Genomic DNA, 21,620 nt, shown 5'->3' on the forward strand with positions numbered 1-21,620 from the left:
TTTTAAGATGGGTAGATGCATAAATCCTAATCCTATGGATGAGGAAGTCGGGACACGATGGCACTGTCAGTTTCTCAGCATCGCAGAAGGAAATCCTTGGCAGAGCTGGGAATAGCTCTCTTTCCTGTCATGCTGAAACTGCGCAGCTGATAGAGTGACTCTGGGGATCTGCAGTGAACAGATGTGGCTGTCACCGTCTCCCAGTGTGGGACAATGCCGGCGTATCTCTGTGCTGAATATTTGAATTAAGTCAGTGTTCCTCCTTGCCACTCAACACTTGGGGGTTCTGGTCATTTGACATCCTGCCTCTTCCTTCTGTCCCCTAGGTGTGTGCAGGGCATGGCTGACAGGATGGTGTAGCTCACTTTGTCTGGCTCTGCTCTCTGTGTCTCTAAAAGTATTGAGAGAGATTTGAACAAGGACAGGAGTGCAAGGTGAATTTGCAGCCCAGTCTAGAGATGCAAAGTAATAATGGTTGCAGGCAAAAATTGTCTCTTGTCACCTTGTCATTACCTGCATGCTGGGCAGTTTATAGCATAGCACTGATTCCAGAAAGAATTGTCGACCTTAAGACAAGCAAAGTGACCTGCAGCCGAGGTGAACATTTCTCTGCATGAGTTGCTGTCTCCATCATTTCTAACAACTGTGGATAAATGTCTTGGACATGGCAGAAGCTCTTCTTTCTGTGTTGTCACAGCTTTCACTTGTCTTTATGTTATTAAATAGGGGTATGTGTTTGTTTATACATTGTGTTCTCTGCTTATCTTGCTTCTGTTCTCCTCTTGCCCCACCTGCAGGCTTTGAATTATTGTACCAGCCAGATGTGGTCCGACTATACCTCTCCATCCTCACTGAAAGTCAGAACTTCAATACTCTGGAAGCTGCAGCAGGAGCTTTGCAGAACCTTAGTGCTGGCAACTGGACGGTGAGTGCAGTCTTCAGTCTTTTTTGTTTCCTTTGTGTAAGTAAAGAATAATGGGTGTCCCATTGTAGGTGCACTGTTACTTTGTACATTTATATCTCCTTTGAAAAGAAGGGAGGTGGGAATGTCAAGGACATTACTTCCATTTGTTTATTGGAGACCTTTCGCATCTTCTGGGCTGGTGACATTTACATAGTGGAACTACAGTGCCACCATTTCAGCCACTTAAGCATTGCTTTGTCCATTCAGAAAAGCCTGGTATTAGATAGTTTTGTGTTCTAAATACTTAATTTGTTGGATTGACAGTTTGCTGAGGAAACTGCACTCCATAGTGTCCCCTAATAACCCTCTGTGAAGTATCCCCAATGCTGATAAGGCAGTTCTCTCAAAGATTTGCCTGGTCTTTTCTAGAACCGTTCAGCAAAGTGGGACTGATAGCAGCCTGGGGGTTGGCAGGGTGGTGTTTCACAGCTGCCTTGAGTACAGCTTATTTTAAATAATACAGGGTTGTTTGAAAAACAATCATGAAACAGAATAAAACCGTGAAATTGGAGGAGGAGGAAGATAACAGATACTTCAGATGCTTTACTGTTTCTTCCAAGTGACCTCATTTTCCTAATCCGGAGGGATGTGTTTTCACACCAAGGTGTGTACAGAACAGATGCTGGCAGATGATGCTCCTTCCTACTGTTCCTGCCCTCTTTCTCCAGAAGCTGTAGCATGAACTCATACACCTTGGTTCTTGGTGAACTTGAATGAAGGATTAAAGCAATGGGATAAATCAGCAAGCACAACCTAACTGGTCTTTGCAGTGAAAAAAAAATGGGTTACAGCACTGAAGGAAATGCCAGGGGCAAGGAAAGAGCAGGTATATGAACTCACGATACTTGGTGTTGTTTCTTTTCCCTTGTGTGTCCCAATCAGTGGTCCACGTACATCCGTGCGACGGTGCGGAAGGAGAGGGGGCTGCCGGTGCTCGTGGAGCTGCTCCAGTCCGACTCAGACAAGGTCGTGAGGGCTGTGTCCATTGCCCTGAGAAACCTTTCCATGGATCGTCGCAATAAAGATCTCATAGGTATCTTCTGAACTTCTCTAACCAGCCTGGGATCTTGGAGACCCTTGAGAGACCTCGTGTTTTCTTTCCCTTGTGCTGAGGATTTGTTCTCTCTGCATTTTCCATCCATGCTATCTGGGATTGCTCTGTAGCTGCCAAGTGGGGAGCTGTCAGCTCAGAATGTATTTCCAGCCCACTCAAACAAGCTGTGGCTTGAGGGAGATCTCTAACTTGGGAATACCATTAGGTGTACACTTTTGCAGGAGTGTACACCTAATGTACACTCCTAATGTAAGAGGAGTGTGTGTAGATGTGCAGAGGGCTGGATGGGTTAAGAGGTTTCTTGTCTTTTCCTTAGCTCTGGCTAGTATGGGATTTGTGCTCATAGATGTTGCTCCTTAGGCCTGCCAGCTACTCCAGTTAGAGTGGGAGTCTGGCCTCTGCCAAGCTGAGCTAACCTGGGGAAGTGCAGGGAGCTCTAAAGTTGTACCTTTGTTTTTTTTGCTTCCTTCTTCCTTTCTCATCCTTTTGCCTGGTGGGTACTTGTAGAAGCTGGACACTAAACAACTTAATATTCTTGAAGTTGGTGTTCAGCACTGCTCTAGCTCCTGTCCAAAGTGGTAACTAACATTCATCTGCCCATAAGCAGGAATCTTGAAAGATTCAGCTGAGATGAGTTTTCCTCTAGATGATTTCTGTATTTAACTAAGGTATTTGTTTAAACTCTAACCTTGTCAGGCCAGGGAGTACTGGTGACATGTATAGGGCCATCATTGAAATTGATACTGGCAAAAGGTATAGTGGGATTCTTAATATGTCAGGTTCTCATTTTAATAGTTCAGAGGTGTAGCCAGGCAAATGGTACAGTTGGATACCTGGGAAACACTTTCTTACCTTTGTTGGAGAAGGTTAATAAATGTATGGCTGCACACCTTGCCCCAGAAGGCCTATTACAAGGCTAAGTTGAGTAAACCATGTGCGTGTATTAGCATGAATACCTGGCATTAGCAGCTACTGGATGCTTTCTTGCCTCAGGCTTTGCAAAATATGATAGATGTTGGCTGTAAAATTCTCAGTAAAAATGCCTTTTTTCTGTCCTCAATACCTTTCAGAATCCACGACGAAGGACTACATCATAGCTTTATCAGCTGTCAATCACCTTGAAATAAGGAATGAATGATAAATACCCTGTGAAGTCACGGTCTTGTGGTTTAAAACACATGCATTATAAGGGTTTTTTTCGACATAGCAAACACTATTGATTTCTATCATTCAGGATGGGAAGCTGAAATTATTATTAGGGCTGCCTAATGGTATCTCTTCCCCTTATCTAGGTAGTTATGCCATGGGTGAGCTGGTAAGAAATTTGCCCAGCAGGCAGCAGAGATCTGCAAAGAACCTGGAAGAGGACACAGTGGTTGCAGTGTTGAATACCATCCATGAAATCATTACTGACAGCTCAGAAAATGCAAGGTCTCTGATCCAGACACAGGGCATTCAGAAGCTGGTAGCTATCAGCAAGTCAAGGTAAGTGACAGTTGAAAGCAAAATGCATGAGAACTCCATGGAAACATGAAGATGTCACTATGAACAGCAGCTTTTGCTTTGTGAAAGTATTGGAGCATGCCAGCCTTTCAGAGCTGTAATTTCAGCAGTTAATATAACAAAGTAAAAACAGCCTCTAAGAGGTACTTGATGAAAAAGGTTAATTGATGAGTCACTTCAGTCGTGTTAAGATGTGCTCCCTCCTTGTCAGAGTCATCTTAGCACCATATATACATTTACCAGGCAGCATTTGCAGTGAAACCATGATGTTTGGTTTTAGTTTGGAAGGCCTTTTCTCTGTGGCAGTGTTCCACTGCTGGAATGCCAGTGATGAAATCTGTTTCTTTCAAGTGAAATGGTTAATGATGTGCAGTAATTGTTCTGGCCAGAGTGGTTGGTGGTGGTAATTTGAAGTGACAAATTTTCTTCCATTTAAAAACTCTGTTCTGACTGCTGTAGAGGAAACTTCGTTTTGTGTAGTTCATGTAGTTAGAAGTTGTAGGTGTGTTTGCTGCAAACTTCTGGGAGAGTGGCTGAAGCAGCCTTCTTGGGTTGTATGTTACAAAATACAAGAGCCACCAAAAATCTAGGCCTGTTTTATATTATAAAAGATGTCTGTGTACTGACTTAGTAAGGAATAGATAAAATTTCATTTTTGATTTAAAAACAGCTTACTTTTTTTGCTGACCGAAATTACTGTGTTAGGTATTTTAAACCATGGAGCAACTTCATTGAATTGTGAGGAATGGATGTACATTGGGATGAAGGTTTGAAAAGTGGCTTAGAACATACTTTCAGTTTAGGGATTTTTTCTCTGTATAAATCCAGGCAGAATGGAATCTGTCTGTTCTTTGTTAATGACGGCTACAAGACAAAAGTGTCACCATGGCCTCTGACCTGACCTGATAGTGCTTGTCCAGCAATGCATGTGAAAACACAGAAATGTGCAAAATTCATAACATTTCGATTTCTGTTTTTGTCAGCAAATACCTGTAGATCTTAAGAAGTCACTGAATGATTTCACATGTATCCCATTACTTATAGGTTGAAATAATAGCTGTGTGGAGTATTAGGTATTAACATACAAATAGTCGGACATTGCTTGATACTTAAACTGTAATTTTATCTTGCAAATCAGCCAGTCTCCCAGAGAAACAAAAGCAGCATCTCACATTCTTCAGATGATCTGGAGCTATAAAGAACTACGAAATGCCCTTCAGAAGGATGGATGGAACAAGTCACACTTCCAGGTAAAGATCTTAAATAAGTTCTGGAAATGCCTGAGTGGAGATGTCCTTACTTAGGCCAATCTTGCAGTCTGTAGATCTTCATTTTCATTTCGGTTCTTCCAGGTGAGAGTGCACTGGACTGTACCCTACTTAGTCACACCGTCCTGCAATAGAGTTGCTGGCTGTGCTTTGCTGTGGTCTGTGGAATCTAGCTCTTTAGGTTTGGGGAGTTTGCCATCCTGTACAGCCCAAATGCCCCAATTTACTGGTGGAAGAATTAGCGTTTCTTGTCATAGTTGTGTCTCCTTTGAAATGTTCTGTACAGCAGCCTAGGGCAGCCACCTCTGCTTGACATGCAGCCTCCTCACCTTTCCTTGCTGGAAGGCTTCTCCTTTCACTGGGCACCAGTGCTGCCATTGAGAAAACAGGGAGAAAACTCCTCCATCAAATCTATGTGAAAATAAAAAGTACTCCAGTTCCATATCATCAACAGAAGGGGGGCTTAAGCACATTCCATAATCTCTCTCTGTGCTCTTGGTTCATTTATTTTTATTGTTCAGTTTCCATGAGTAGCAATTTGGTGTTTGTGTGGTTTTTGTCTTGTAGTCTGTTTCTGCAGCTCCAAAGGGATCCAAAGGTACTGCTGGCAGGTCTGGCTATGACGACAGCACTTTGCCTCTGGTGGATAAAAGTCAAGGTCAGTTCTTCTCTTTATCACTTGTCATATAGTGCTTTACTGGTATTCTGGATTTGCTGTGACTGTGTTGCAGCACAAGGGGGTAAAAGTGTATTATTCATGTGTGATTTTTACCCCACAGTCTCAAAATAATCACTGCCTATTACCTGGAGATGGATAGAATTTCTTCCCTTACAAAATGTACCCTACTGATACTGTTTTCTCAACTTGGATGCAGTGTTATCAGTTAAATCTTCCTGCAGGTGGGGTTGACCTTACCCCTACTCTGTCCTGGAGTCTTTCCCTTTTTTAAATATATGTACCCATTTTGGCACAGCCTCTTCCTCTACCATGCAGGGCTTTTTTAGTGGAGGTGAGTTTATTCAAGCTCCAGCTAATCCTGTCTGTGCTTTTTCATGAGGCACAGCCACACCAACACCAGTGTAGCACCAGCTTTGATTTCACCATGATTGCTGTGTCTCTGAGCCTGGCTCTGGTTGGTAAGAGCAGGATTTGCCTGGTGCACTTTCTCTGGTGTTACTGCAGAAACAACAGCCCCACACTGCCCTGCCTGCTTCCACCTTCCTTGTCTTTGATCAAACCTGGCACACTATGCAGACAGAATGATTTGGGTCAGCTTGCTGATGTGACAAGAAATTTACTTTCGTTGTGGATTAGTTTTCTGTTGGCTCAGCAGGCTGCTGGATTGGCTGGTGTGCCATGAGAAGCTGCACCCTTATTTATTTTCCTTCTCTTTTATTCTGGAGAGACCAAAGAGAAGCTTGTTAATTGTGGTAGGTAGTCCAGAGCAGAACTGTAGTTTCTGTTGGAGAGAGAAAGCCCTGTATTACAGTGCCAAAGCAGAAAATACATGGATTACATGTGCTGTCTGGAGAATTTGATTCAGACTTCCCTTTCTGAATGGATAACAATTGAATAGTTTGGGAATTTTTTTACAATAATCTCTGCATACTTTATCGACCTCTCTGGTTTTGTGACTAATTCAAAACTACCAGTTTTTGAGAAAAGCAAATGTACCTCAAGTTCTTCCAATGCTTCTGTTTTCTAGATAATGAGAAATCTGGGAGTCGTGATATGATACCTATGGATGAACTTGGCCCAGGTAAATTCAGTCATAGATCAAACTCTCTGTCTGTTCCAATAGAGCACACTGTCACTCACAGGAAAGTTCAACTATTTCTCTAGGAGATATTATTTCAGATGGATAAAGCTGACATTTAAAACAGAACATTGCCTCACAAAAGATTGGGTGTCATCTTTTTTTTTTTTTTTAATATTTGTATACATGTGGCGTGTGCACACCAATTTCCCCCACTTCTTTATGCTTATATTGGGGGTACACTGACCCAGCTTTCATTCTGCTCTTTGGTCCCTGAGGCAGCTGCATTCTCTATTACAGACCTGGAAGTCTCTGGGATTCAGAAAGAAAGAGTTGAAATTTACTTCAATGTATTGCTTGTGTTTAAATCTGTTCTGCCTTTGTTTTTGTAGGTAAAACCAAAATAGGTTAGTGTGTGTGATATTCATGACTCTACTTTCCATTTACCTGCATCTAAATGAGCCTGGCTTTTCCTATAGACTGAGAAGAGCCACTGACTGCCAGTGATGCCTTTGAGACTGATAAGCTCTGTAGTGTTAAACTTCTAGAGGTTTTTTAATTGTACCAAGGTAGATAAAGGCACTGTGTGGTCTCTTGAGAAATTGCACCTATTTAAATGCACCTATATGAATGCCTCCAGAGCAAACAGTTTGGTACACTGCTATTAGTGACTGTGGCTGAATAAAATAGCAAGTTAGAGCCAAGAAAAAGCCAAGCATGTTCAGAAAGTAAAAGAACAGGTATCTATTACCTTTTGTATTCTTGGAAAAATGAGATGCCACCTGCCATGAATCAACTGTCCGTATGTATTTTGCCTTAGGGAACACTGAAACATTTGTTCTCACAATGGAAGAAAATCTCTTCAGAGAGGATTGCCTGGCAGGAATAGCTGTGTGCTGGCAGGTGCTGCAGAATGGGCAGTGCTGATTGTTTATAGTCTCAGTATTAATTGCTGCCTTATGCTCTCAGGAGTTACTGGTACAGCCCTGAGTACAAAGCAAAATGCAAATTTACAGCATATGTACAGCATCAGGCAGATTCTCTGGGCCATGCTGTTCTCCAGTCTTTTTATCACCTTTAGAAGATGAGATCTGTCACGTTTTCCTGATCCCAGCTATTGAGTGCTTTTTACTTCCAGTATGACTATGACTTTGTGCTATTTCAGAGGTCAGCTGAAAAGAGACTAACTTCATTTATCCAGTTTACTGTCCTTAATTCCAGGGAACTGGAATAACAGCATTTCATCTATTTTCTTCAGGCTCTTCCAAATGCTGCATGTTTTTTGTCTTACGGGCATATAATCCGAGAAGGCTGCTCTAGATTATATTTTCAGATTTTAACTTCATAATGGACTGTTGTGTTCTGGAGTTTTTGGTTTTTCCACTCTGGAATGAACTGGTCCTTCCAGTCCAGTGTTCATCCTCTGCAGAGTACATACATGATGGTTCCGGAACATCCCCACCTCTCTGTCCCTCCTCTGTGGGTGCTTCTCACCAGTGTTTAGACTGTCCTGGTGCTAGGGCTTTTCCTATTAACCCACATTGGCTCTGCTTCAAGATCACAAAAAGAAAATTGCTGTTGCTGTCTCAGTTTCTCTCCTAATGCTGTGGAGGTTATCCTTCTCAACAGAGGAAATCACTCTGCTGTCATTGGTTAGGGAGGCAGAAGGATACGTTCCCCATCAGCTAGCAGTACTAGACCAGCCGGACCCCTGCTGTGTGGGGCAGTGGAACAGCCTGGCTAGGGTGTGGGTGTGCTGGGAGATAGAAACCCCATATTATAAGTCACCATGGGGTGATCAGGTCTGTCAGGCGTCCCCAGCTCCAGGCAGGCTGGAGAGCAGCAGTGCCACTGTCACGGTGTGCCTGGGGCCCTGCCCCAGAGCTGTCTGCAGGGCCAGCAGAACGGTGATCTCCAGTGTGTGCCAAGTCCTCCAAAACTCTGTGTGTGCCTTAGTTAACCTGCAGGCACTCAGACAGGAGCGCTTGGGAGGTGAAATTGTTCAGACCAGAGACACAGAGTTCAAATGCCACTGTCCTCCATGCCCATCTTCAGGCATGACTTTTCCTTTCTCCTCCTGCTCTTTGATGGGTTTAGAGGTTTGATCTTTTTTAAGTTGAGAGCTGTGTGAGGGCACAGATGGACTGACACTGGCAAGCATGTAATTGGTCCTGTAATTTGTAATGACGTAAAAATGTTGCTGTAGAGTGAAGGGGAGATAGAGAAGCAATAGAGACAACAGCAAGCAGGATCCTGAGAGAGAGAAGTAAACAAGCCAAGGATGGGGCATTCCTCTATTGACAGAAGTTCCACAGTAACTTTTGGCTATACAAGGGATTGTATTAAGTCAAAATAATGTACTTATACCTTGGAGCAGCAAGATATGTATAGATCTTTATGCCACAGAAGCAATTAATTCTTATTGCTTCTTCAAATGAATGTGAAACATGGGAGAAGCAGTATTTCTGACTTCTTGCAGAGCCGTGGTTCTCAGGGCAGTGAGGTATTACTTCTCTAATGCAGCCTCTTTCAAGATATTTCTCGTTTTATTTGATCAAATCATGAACTTCCTATCTCTGCTGCTGCTTATCTTGACAGAGGCATAGCCCAGTGTGTGGGTTTTGGACACGTGACCTGCGGGTGCTAGTCTGCGTGCAGGCCAGGGGCCAGCAGGACAAAATGCAAAATCTTTTGGAGTTCAGATGCAAAGAGCAAAGTTCTTGAGTGTTCTTTGTTGTCAGATTACTGCCGGTGCAAAAGTGGGATTTTCCACTTGCTGATGTGTCCTGGCTAAGTGTGGGAGTTTTAATTTTTTTGTAGTATTAAAGGTATGTTTTGGTTTTTTATTTTTTGATTACAGTTTACTAATGATCTTGCTCCCTGGGAAGTATCACAGCTGCCATCCTTCACTTAGTGGCTGTTGCTTTCCGGGGTAGTTTAAAGGTTTCCATTGTGTCTTGACAATTCCTTTTGGAAGTGTTTGTCAGTCATCCATAATGATGGCACTACAAAAATGCAAAGTGATCCATTACATCCTTGTGAGTACAGTTACCATGAGATTGTAAAAAGCTACCACCCAGTTGCTGCAAGTTTGATTTTCTGTTTTCCCATCACTTAATACATACTTTTGTGAAGTATTTTGTTGTAACTAAATGATTAATCTGTAGATTAGGACATAGCCTACTAGCAGTGTTTGTGCCTATCATTTGAAAGAGAATTATCAGTCGTGCGTTCTCCACAAGTCCTGGCTGGGTAGCTGGGTGCAGCTGGTTTTTTACTTTTTTTGTTCAAAAGGAATAGCTAAGAATGTCAGGCATTTTGATTGTCAACATGTAATTGTAAGTTAAGTGCTGTGTAGCAAATCATGCTTTATGATCTGTGAACTACTTGTATAACTCCAGAATTCTTTAGTTGTTTTTGGTCAGTGCGGTTAAATCATCTCTTACTGCCCTTGATTTCCAAAATCCATCCTGCCTCAGGTGCTTGTTTGCTGGTCTGTGTGCAGTTGTCATGTGGGCAAACAGTGCCATGAGAAGCCCACAAATACATCACTCACCTTTCCTTAATAGCCTGTAACAGGCAAGTAATAAACAGAGAGAGGCATTTTGATAGTTTATGTAAAACTTTTTGTAGTATTCTAAAAACACAGTTTGTCAGGACAAGAAGACATTAATGATCCCTCAATTACATAGGGGAAAACAAAAGCCTACAGGGAGGTATAAATTTGGGTCTCATTTACTCCAGATTACAATGCAGTCAAAGCAGAGCAGGCAAGGATCTATTTGTCACTGATAATGAGGGAAATTTGATGTATCATGAAAATAAATTAAGTTTTGCATTGTCTGACAATGATTCAAAGCTAAGGTTCTGAAATAATTATAGCCATTTCTTTATAAAACCCTCTCACAGTTTTCTTCTTATGTTCATCATGCTTTCATGCTGTTCCTTAGTTGTCAGGAGGAAAGGCACCAACAGGTGCTGCTTCGTAATGAAAGACAGCCCAAGCACAGCAGGGTTTGCATTGAGATTTCTTCCAACTTGACAGGCCCTTTTTCTCAGTGCTCTGATGGGGACTCTTCCAAATTATTGTCATGTCCTGCTAGTAGTCAGGCCCAGAAAAAGTGGGAACAGGCTGCAGACCATTCAGAGAATGAACACAGCCAATTAATCAGGCTACTAAGCAAGGAACACAGGATTTGGGCTGAATGTGGAGCTCATTAGCCACAGGGCATGAGATGACAACTTGCTCCTTTCCTTGGGCACACTAAAAAGTGCAGCAGACTGGGATGAAAACAGTGCTGCTTGCTAATGAGTGCCAGCATCTGGCAGTGCTATAAAAAGAAGGCTTCTCTGTTTGTTTTTAGCTAGTAAAAATGAAATTTCAGAGCTGGAGCACATGAGAAGCAGGCTGCCGACATCTTTGGGTTGTGGTGGTTTGTTTTCCTTTCCTTTGCTGAAGAATTCTGCTTGCATCAGCTCTGTTTCTGCTCTTGTTTTTGCTTCATGCCTGACTGTTGTGTTTTCTCCTCAGATGGATATTCCACCATCGACCACCGAGACAAAGAACGCAAGTACAAGACCAGTGATAACACAGGAGATGCTTCTGAGAAGGAACCTTTAAAAGTGAGCTCCCTCTTACTGCTGAGTGGTAGTTAGTGCCTTGGGAAGGAAGGAGTCCAGTGTCCTCAGCCAGAAACACAGGGTAGTCACTCACCAGGGGGCTGTATACAGGGCCTTTTTTTATTTCACATGAAGACATTATTTTGTAATTTAGTACTTGGCTAACTAGAAATAAAAACAAAATGTTGTTTTCCAGTGCAGGAGCAAGTGCGGGTAGTTGCTGTACTCTTGTAAATGGATGAGGTTGTAAAGATAGGATGTGTTTGTTCTGTTGCCCTTGTCCAGGCAGCATTCCCTGGCCCTGAACTGTGTAACTGTGCTCAGACTTTGTTCTGACAAGTCTCTTCAGATTGTCATGCTGCTTTATTGTCTTCACCATGAGAAATAGGTGTGATCTTGTGTGTCCATGTCCAGCAGTGTGGTGAATAGTACTCATTTCTACAAAACTCATTCACAGTCCTGATGGTGGACCATGGCCATGGGCCAGGGAGATGGAGAGCGAAGAAGAGACGTACACAGTTATGTGTGTGTCTTCTAAATACAAATTTAGACTACTTTCTAACTAAAAATAATTCTTACTTTACGAGGCTTTCTTTATTATGAGCTGTGTGCAAGTGTGGCTCAGTAGGCTCTGTGTAATTTCTGTTGCACTTTTGTACCTTTTCAGAGTAAAAAGTCTGTTAATGCTGTGGCCACCCTGGCCTTAACTCAAGCTTGGGTTTTCCCCTGGGGGAGTAATTTTGAGAAGGAAAATGAGGATTCATTGAAATAAAAGTCAGTGGTAGGAGACACCATTGCTAGTCTGCAGAAGGTCTTAATAACCTTCAGCACACTGTTGCTAATACCAGAAAATCCAGGTGATTCATGTTGAGGGGAAACAGTTAAACTTCAGTCAGCTGAAAGGCAAACCCACCATCATTGAACAGGGAAATAAAAAAATGGGATTTGGATAAAAATACTTCATAGATGGTAAACCAGGAAGACTGCACCAACTTGTCTGTTTGAACTTGCCTGGCCAGGCTCTTCCTGCTGTGTTCTGCCTTACCAAGTAGATACACCCCAGAGAGTGGCTTCATTCTACCTGGACTTTTTTTAAGCTGGTTACTGAAGTCCTACATTGTGTCCCTGCCCTCCAATTGGCAAGAAATGGTCCTGCTTGAGCTAGTATCAGTCAAATAAACTTCCTAGTTCCCTCATCACAGTTCTAGTACATTTTTGCAAGGATGCAGCTGGAATGGATGGAGTAAGTTTTATATAAGAATGTTGATCAGTAAGAGCTTGGCAAAAAATGTCTTTTTAAGGAAAATAGGATAAAGTAGGAAAATTGCCAAGTATTTGTTACTTTTTCTACTCAAAATTGATTAAAGTGGTCCAATGCAACCCTCAAAATCATATCAAGCAGCCCTAACTCCAGCATATGACCGAAGTGAAGCACAACCAGAGTTCAGCAAGAGGCTGCTTTGCTTTATGAGGAAAGAGAGAAAAAACATTTCGCCTCAACAGTGTGTGACCCATAGCCTGTGCTGCCTCTTGGTTCTGAGCACCTAGGGGTAGCCTGAGTCCAGGCTGTTGTACACAACAACGGTGTGCACAGCCCTGCCCTCACCTGGGCAGAGCTGAGCAGCTGCTGCTCTTCCTCCCTGTGCTGCCAAACAGAAATGTGGCTGTGGGGGTTGTGGCTCGTGAGCTGTGTGAAAGCTCAAGGGAGGCTGGGAATCCAGGGAACTGGTGACCTTTTGGCTGTTGCATATGCTTTTGTCAGTATTGTGCCTTTGCTGATCCTGTTTCTTCCTCTACCACTAATTTTCCCTTGTGCTACTTTAAGCTGACTTGTTTGGTGGTTTTGTTTGATTAATCCGCTCTGTTTTGCTTTAACTCCTCACCCTGTGCTGCAGAATGACACAAATAGGAAAAACATTACCAGGAGTAACAGGGCTTCGGTGAATCTGGTGGATGCCCGTGACATTAAACCCCAGCCTGTTGACTCCTGGGTCTAATTTGCATGCATGGTAGGTCCTTTTAATGGTAATTGGGGCTAGTGAATAACTTTCTCTTGTGCATGATCTGTATAGCTGTGGGATCTCTTCAAATCTAACTGCTAACTTACAGATAGATGAAAGTGCATTTGGAAGAAAAAAAAAAAGTCGTGTTTATACTATTCAGTGTATCTTTAATGAAATGCAATCAAACACCACTGTTTGATTAAAAATAACCTGTCAAATAACCAGGCAGAAAATTAATATTGTGAATGATTAGTTGTCAGCTGAAATGTGAAATATTTCTGCTGTTAGGCCATGGGAATGAACTTGAGTAGTGTGTTCCTGCTTCCAATCATTTTTCTCCCTCAATACTCATTATAAGGATTAGCCTGAGACTTAAGAAAAAACATATCCTTGACCATTTTTGGATGTCCCCTAAGGTTCCCACGAATTACAGCAGGAAAGCTGCTGACTGTACACAAGTTACTGTGCAAGGAGAGATGATATTGGTTACACAATGAACAGTGACCCACAACTCCCACTTTTCTTTTTTTCTTTATTGTGTGTCACTAAAGAAAGGTGCCTTTTTGTTGTGTTCTAGTTGTCTGCCTTTGCCATGTGCCAAGTTCCTCAGTAATGTCACCGGCCTTTCTTCGCTCCTGCCACTGCTAATCTGTGTCCTGCTGTCTTGCTTGAGTTACCCCAGTGATAGCTTCTGGCACTCCGTCAGAGGATGCTGTGTTTGGAACAGCAGGTGTTGTGCCCCTGGCTATGACTAAAGGAAAATTTCAGTGACTGACACGAAGGCACTGAGCAGCTTTCCCATCAGAGTGGGCAAGAGACTTTAAAGGCCCAAATTCCAAACCGTGAACTGTCATCCACCCCCATAATTCTACATGGAAATCCCTTGCATTAGTGGGAGAGAAAACTCCTGTATGTTTTTGGGTGATGGTGCTTGATAATTTTTCCTCTCCTTCCTTTCAGTCTAGTAGAAATGCAAGGTGTTAGCAGATGGTTTCTGTTTCTGGTTGGAAGCACCTGCCCAGAGGAGGCTTTCAGCATTCTGAGGTGCTGTCACAGAGCAGATCCTGGCACCACTGGCCTCCCATGGCTGCTCAGTGCTGTGTGATCAGCCATGGTGGCTCAGGCACAGGGCTAGCATCGATGTGCCTGTGGTGCCTGCTTCACTCCTGCACTCTGCTCTGAGCAGTGAAGCCCTACAGCTGGGGTCCTGATTCTGAAAAATGAAGTCTGTTTCTCTCTGGGAGTTGTTTTCTCCCAGACATGCCCTTCAAGGAACCCATGTGTTGGCATAGGTTGGCATTTTTAGTCACTGTCCTACCACAAGGTGATGGAGATCACCAAGGCCATGCTAATGACTGGTATTAATCAGTTCTGACTTTATTTTGCAGGGCTAAAGTCCAACCACATTTTTTTTAATTGAGGGGGGAGAAACAAACATTGAGTCGACCCAGAGGATCTCATCAGTCACCACTGCCATTCAGACTGGGAGGGCTGCAGGTCCCAGGAGGGCGTGGGGAGCGAACCCACCCGAGTGCCATCGCCCGGAGCACGATGCCTTACAGCGAGACACTCTGCTGCTTAACTCCCTGACATTCCCACCAGAAACAGCCACCACCTCCCCCTCCTTCCCTCCCACTCCTGCAAGAAGAAAAGCAAGAAAAGAGAATCCAAGCTTCCATGTAGCTGGCTGCATTCTTAGGTGACTCTTACATGTGGATGGTGCCAAGTTGGAGAAGCGCACATCATGCGGCAGCTTCGCAGCAACAGAGGAACTGCGGGATATTTGAAATGATACCGTAGGTGTAGCCATGAGGAGAATAGCACTTTTCTGGTTTGGGGTTCATTGTTTTGGTTTTTGTTTTGGGGGATTTCTTTTGAACTGTGACTCTTAACGTTTTTGAAGGCTTTCTGAAAAATGTTTAGGTTTTCTTTATTATTCCCACAGAAGGTGCAAGAATGTTGAGTGGGTTTATTGGATTTCAATGAAGGGAGAAAATGCAGAACAAAAACTATTAAATGCTAGTTAAATGAACTGGAGAGTGGAGAAAAAAATGATGCAAGCTGTATAATCTGCTTTTAGAGTAAGCTATATCAATCACAGTGCTATATTATCATTATAATCTGGTGTACAATACTTCTGCCTTTTGAATTCTGTAATGTCTCTGTTTTTATTTCTGCATATTGAAAAGCAGTTTATGGAAGGTTTCAGTGTCCCTGGTTCAGAAATATGTGCTGGAAAATGGAGTTGGCTGGCTTTTTATTTTCATGTTCTCAAAGATTGCAATAAGGAGCTTTTACATGTTAAATGTATCATTGTTGCATTGATGATGAACTACTTTTGCCATAGCTGTTAAGACATTGAAGGAAATAGGAGCTTTTCATTTTGAACACGCTATAAATTTGAGATGGGTCTGTCACTTACGTTTGATGGTAAATTTTTCAGTGTTGGATCCGTGTTTGCTTTGGGCTATAGATCCTGATGAAAAATGCCACAAAGGGAGCTGGTTTGGCATTTTAAAATCATTGTCATGGTTTCTGTGTTCCTTTGTTTTTGTTTTGAGCTTGCATATTTCATGTGGCGTGAAAATCACAGCAGCTTTCCTCCAGGATGCCAAGGCCTGCCTTCTGTAAGGGAATGTTTACCTCAAGAGAACGTACTCTGCAAATGTGGTATCTGGAAATGCCGGGAACTAAATTATTTCAGATCACTGATTTTCTCCAGGCATTGGTCAAGGGAGGGCAGCAGATGAGAATAGGAAGCAAATGTCTCAGTATCAGCATGAGAGGACTTTCGCTGATTTTACTTGGTTGCCACTGTTCTTTGATTGCCACATTTAGTTTTAAACAAGCTCCTAATAACGGTGTGACTGGAAAGCACATTCTTGAGCCTGGCAAACATCATTTGCGGTTTTCAGTGCCTGCCGTTCCTTTTGTTACTAAAAAGGGGAAGTATCCAACAATCTCACCTCCCCAAAATATTACTGTAATAGTAACCATTACATTTTTTGTAAAAAAAAATTTAAAAACTTTAAAAAAAGGCAAGTACCAAGAGCTTTGTATCTTCTTGAGTATATTAAAAATTTGACATGAATACATATATATAAATAAATAAAAAAGTCTATATATCTATATATATATATATATTGTTGTGCAGAGAATAGGTTAACAAAACCATGTAAAGTAGTTTGCAGGAGAGGGAAGCATTTGTTGATTCAGGGATAAAGACTGATGCCAGAAGCTGTCAGTGATTTGGATGATACGTGTGCTGTTTCGCACCCTCCCTTTTTGACCCTCATCTTCCACATACGTTGCAGTGTCACTTCTGGATCCTGGGGAAGGTGAAGTTGCTTGGAGCAAATCAACATAGCAAAGATTTGTTTTTTCACCTGCATGAGAGTCCTGTAGGGCCAAAGATGCTCAGCGGATCAAGGGAAGCAAAGAGAGGCACCTGTGACTATCTGTGTCGGGGCAGTGTCTCTCTGTGTAGACGTGAAGTGTGGCAATGAAACCAGATACATCGTCTGACTGTATATTATATCAATGGTGCTCTTTTCATACTTGTTCTGCCAATACGCGGAGACCCTTTTAACCAAGCTACAGAGAAGAGTTTTATATCACTTTTGGTTATGTATTTGGTGTATTCTTTTTGTATATGAAAGGATTTTTTTAAAAACGTTCAGTAATTAGCAATGGAACCTGCTTTGTAGCTGACTAGAACAGTGTAAGAGAAGGGCCATGCTGTCAGTCTGTCCCTGATCTACTTCAAACCATATATTTACCAAAGGAGTCTGAGAAAAAGTTCACTTAAAATAAAGACCTGACTGTTGAAAGGAGTCTCTGCTAAGACTTTGTGGTTTAGTTATTGTGCAGATATTTCAAAGCCAGCAAGAAGTTAACAGAGAAAACCACAGGAAGGAGCAAGTGAAGTGACTGGGGCCAATTATGGTCATGACTTCCAATCCTAGATATCCCATGGCTCTTACTGGGACACTGCAGGGACACTGAGAAACTGGGTTGGAGTCTACATTCATCTGTGTCACTAATGGGCTAAAAACTCTAAGGATATTTGAGAAGCCGAGTCAGACCCCATCTCACTTCTCCCAAAAGTATTTTTTGGTATTTACACTCACCCTGAACTGTCCCTATCAGGTTAGATGGCACTAGCTGCCCAGGTCATCCTAGCAAACTGTTCTTTGTTTTCCTGGGGATGTTACAGCAGCCAGCAGAGTTGTGAGCTGACAACATGGTTCATTGCTGCAGAAAATCAGAGGATGGTATGTCAAGAAGTTGGATATCAAGTTGATGGGCCAAGGCTTCCCCTGGGAATCACACATCAAACCCCTACCCTTCCCATGCCTTACATTGACAACTAATTCCCAAGTATGTAGCAATAACCCATCCTCAACGTTATTGTGGGATTTTTTCTTCTCAACTGTTGTTTGGTTGGTGAGGAAGGAAAACAGATTGGGGGATGACTTGTATGTGAGACTATCACCTTGTATTATCAGCCCACCTGCTGAGGTCCAAAGCAGGGTACCTTGAACCAGATCTGGTGATTTAATGTCCTTTTTGTCTGTGGCCAGGGGCTCACTGGTGGGATGTGTGCCCACCCCTGACCTCACCTCTCCCCTTGTTGGCACAAGTGTGACTGGCTGTTTGAGCTGTTCTGGAATGTGGGTATATGAACCCGTAATTGTTGTATTTTGGCAGCAGGGACTGTATGTAAAGAAGGGAAAGCGGCAGTGTGTGTTGACTAATGCTGCAGTAGGGTCTAGAGTCTCCTGCTAAGAAGGCAGGCAGTGCTTTTTAGGGCTCAGGTGTGTGACCTCCTCTTTTACCATTGACACCAGTGTGAAAATGGGGGAATCTGCCTGCAAGGGGCTGGGACAGAAGAGATTTCTGCCTGCAGAAATTGTAGTGGGAGGGATGGTTGTGGAAGGAAGTGATGATGTTGCAAGACTCCTGCTAAAGAGGAGGAGGAAATTTGATGGCCCAGTCAGGGTTGAGATAACACAGGGGAGAGGGAGACTTGTGACAGCATGTGATTACTGTAGAACCGTCTTCCCAGGAAGGTGGCTCACATATCTCCCAAGCGTTTTCACTGAGCTGTGCAAGTTGAAACAACACTGTGTGTCAACTCCCCTGGAGAAGCATCAAGTAAGTGTGCAAGTAGTTGTGCTTTACACTGACCTGGCTTCCCAGGTCAGTCAGTGTGTCTGCAGAATCCAAGGAGGAGAGTAAAAAGGCAAGGCTGTAGGACATTTTGGTTCTGTTGTGGATTAAAGTAGCAGTATAGCCATACATACAACTCAAGGTGTGTTGTGAGCTTGAAATGCTCCCTAGGGAACAGCTTGGGCAGCCGTAGGTCCCAGTCTTCAGTGTCTTCTGTTCTGGTATAACTGCTGCCTATCCCAGATCTGTTCTCGCACACTCAGACCTTCTGGTTCCAAATGTGCTTCCATCAGGGAAGCAAATCTGGTCTCTGTTGCCAAGATGCCCCTGGGGACTTAGGAACTGATTTGCTGTCAGGGGCACATGAAGAAAGTCAGGGGTGACATGTCTGTTACAGCAGTTTCCTAAGTTCGTGCCAGCTCTGAGGAGCAGTTTCAGTAATGCTTTCTAGCAGCAAAGCTTTCTGCTAGGCAAAGCAGTTTTCACTCCTAGAGCAGTTCCATGAGACTGAAGGTGATGAGTTACCTTCTGTTACCTGCCTTAAGGTTGAGCATAGGCTCAGCTATCTGTGAGAGAGGTGCACATGTCAAACCCTCGAGTAAGAAAAGCTTCAGAAGCCAAATGGGCACATCAGAGTGGTATAGCCTCATCTGCTGAGCGACTGCTGGCTCAGTGAAACCTACAATGTGCCAATACCTTCAGCCAGCAGGTTTGTGCTGTTGGGGGGAGTTTTTGAAGGTGTTTATATAGGCGTAGTTTTTTGCAAAATTTCTTTATGATGCCCCTAAAATCTAGTGTTTCCTTATCTTTGACAGAAAAAAAGTCTGATTTACGGATACAGTAACTAACTTAGTACATTTAAGGGGAAGATATTATTTGTTTTCTGTTTAAAGTTTGACATCAGGGTAGGATGATCTGAAGTCCAAGGTGAGGAGGAAGATAGTGCAGATACTACAAGGCCTGCCAATCTGGTTCTTACTGTTCAGAAAAAAAACAACTAGACTAAGAAGCTTACTGGTAATTAGTAGCTAATGTGTTTGTAACTATCATGTGCCTTAAAATTTTCATGGTAGGAGAATTTAAAAAAAATCAACAATGTGTTTTCTGTAATAACTGCTCAACATTCTCTCTGTAGATTAGACTGGTGGGATTTTGCATTGTATTTACACTGTATTATAAACTGAAACACTTAGAATGGTTTGATTTTACAAGTACGGAGAGGAAAAAAAAGGTGGATTATGCTTTTCATAGAACAAATATTACCGTGACAGAATGTATTATTATTATGATAGGATCTTTCCATAATGCAGACAAGTAGAATGCTTGTTAGAAACCAGGTATGTAGGATAACAGTTTGGTGTGTTTTCAATAAACCATGCCTGGAAAGAATACATGTGCCATTGGTTATCTTTTTGTTACATCAGTTATCGCAAATATTCTTTGGCTTTTGCACCAGCAGTTTTCTGTGGCAGGGGATTATTCAACCCTAGCTCAGGTCAATGCTCTGTGTTAGCAAAAGGTCAGTGGTAATGAGAGGCAATTGAAATACCCTATAAATGAGTAAAGCTGAACATTTTTGATTTGTTGCCAATATGCTGGAGTTGTAGCACAACTCTGGACTGTAGATCATGGGGTTTTTTTGTTTTTTAATATACAAGTATATTTCTCTGGGAAAGACATCTACATCCCTGTTCAAGGGCCAGCATGTCTGTGAGCACAGAACTTGCTGATAGCTTTTCCATTTGGAAAGTTACTAACCTTCCTCAATTAAACCATAAAATCTATGTAACTTCACAAAGATTGCACATTTCTGAAATGTGTGTAAGAAAACCAAACTGTAACAATGTATGAGGTTTGGTTGACATGAGAAATTGTTACTTTGAGGATGTGCCAAATAATGTACATTTGGTACTGTGGAATGGAAGAAAATCGGATAATGAAGAGTCACCCATGTGTTTAAGGTAACAGCCAGTTACCAACAGATACTCATTCTCTTGAGGACTGCCTCATCTGTGTTTGTGAGATCGGTGACCAGCACACCTAAACACACTGTATTCACCGCCATGCCTTCATGAAGCCTGACAAAACCTGATAAATCTCCACAGATTGTTCTGCAAGGTCTTAGAGAATGGAGGTCAGGTTTTCTGAGTGAAAGGTTGATGAATCATTGCCAGTAACAGAATTTGCCGTATGAGAATTCCTGATTGTACCATTCACAGCACTGTAAGGTTTCATTTACATGCAAATGTTTGCAAACAGAGCTTAGAAGGTCATCTCTAGCTTACCTTCCCTCCTTATTTCAGATGTTTTAAATGCATCCCCAGGTGTTTTGTAAAATCATCTCTGGATCTGTTCTTGCAGCTGGAGGATACAGTTTCACAAGTGCTGTGAAAAGATGTGGGCTCCTAGACTAAGCATCCTGCAGCTTGGTGTCATCATTCTTCCACTGCAGTGAGGAATCTTATTTTCCCTTTGTGGATGCACTAATATGGCAATGAATAGCAGATCCTGTAGGTAAGGTATACTGAGCTAAAACAAATAAGTTGTTTTTACAACTGACATTTTATAGCTGTCAGAATTACTTCATTTCCATCTTATCACAGGTTGGGCAAACAGAAGTGGTGAGTCCTGCAGGTGAAAGGTTAATCTGGTAACAGTGGGCAAGAAATATCACAGCCCTCATCTGTTTCAGGTTTCAGCAGTGTCTTGGGGTAATATTCTGTCCTCAAGGGTCTCTTCCCCAGTGTCTTTCTTTGAAGGTCTCTGAAGCACAGCAGTGGCAGGATCTTGTTCTGGTTCAAGCTGATGGGGGATCTTTTGAAACAGGAAGGTGCTTTATAATGTCATTAACTGAGCTGCAGAGACAGAGGCAAAGACTGAAACTCTGGTACTCTGTTCAAAGTGTGTGTGCACAGCAATCATAGCTGTTATTTGTAAGGTACCTTATAACTGATTCCTGATTGACTCCTCAGGCAAGTAAGGACACATCACTGCCCTGCCGGTGTCACCTTGGGTGGGAGAGTTAGGATCTCAGTGGTTTCTCTCTTCTTGTTGCTGTTGTAGGGGTTTCTGTATGTTCCCTTCACTGCATTTAGTATTTGACTCTTTGCTCACAATTGTCCAGTAAGCTGCTTTTCACTTCCTAATGCCAGTGGGAAGAGGTAATGGCTCCTGTACTCTGCTCTGTACTCAGACAAGTAAATTCTGATGGAAGGATTGCTTCCATGAGTGCTGTTATGCAAAAGTCAGTACTGCTAGGTTTGATTACCTCTTAAATCC

At 42.6% G+C, this 21,620-nt stretch overlaps 1 protein-coding gene across 8 annotated transcripts in view; it reads left to right on the forward strand.

Annotated features, from left to right (window-relative positions):
• ARVCF (ARVCF delta catenin family member) overlaps positions 1–17,002 on the forward strand; it is a 245,417-nt gene extending 228,415 nt beyond the window's left edge. For 7 of the 8 annotated variants that reach the window (XM_068208793.1, XM_068208794.1, XM_068208795.1 and 4 more), the window contains 9 exons: positions 798–925; positions 1,847–1,997; positions 3,311–3,503; positions 4,660–4,771; positions 5,357–5,447; positions 6,496–6,549; positions 11,078–11,169; positions 13,062–13,175; positions 14,558–17,002. In XM_068208793.1, coding sequence (XP_068064894.1) covers positions 798–925; positions 1,847–1,997; positions 3,311–3,503; positions 4,660–4,771; positions 5,357–5,447; positions 6,496–6,549; positions 11,078–11,169; positions 13,062–13,163 — 923 coding nt within the window. In that variant the 3' untranslated portion in view covers positions 13,164–13,175; positions 14,558–17,002. The remainder of the gene's footprint in view (positions 1–797; positions 926–1,846; positions 1,998–3,310; positions 3,504–4,659; positions 4,772–5,356; positions 5,448–6,495; positions 6,550–11,077; positions 11,170–13,061; positions 13,176–14,557) is intronic. The other variant, XM_068208796.1, reaches the window with a different exon arrangement.
• Positions 17,003–21,620: the final 4,618 nt, after the last annotated feature.

Source organism: Anomalospiza imberbis, chromosome 18 (genome assembly GCF_031753505.1).
Source record: "Anomalospiza imberbis isolate Cuckoo-Finch-1a 21T00152 chromosome 18, ASM3175350v1, whole genome shotgun sequence".
Lineage (NCBI taxonomy): Eukaryota > Metazoa > Chordata > Aves > Passeriformes > Viduidae > Anomalospiza > Anomalospiza imberbis.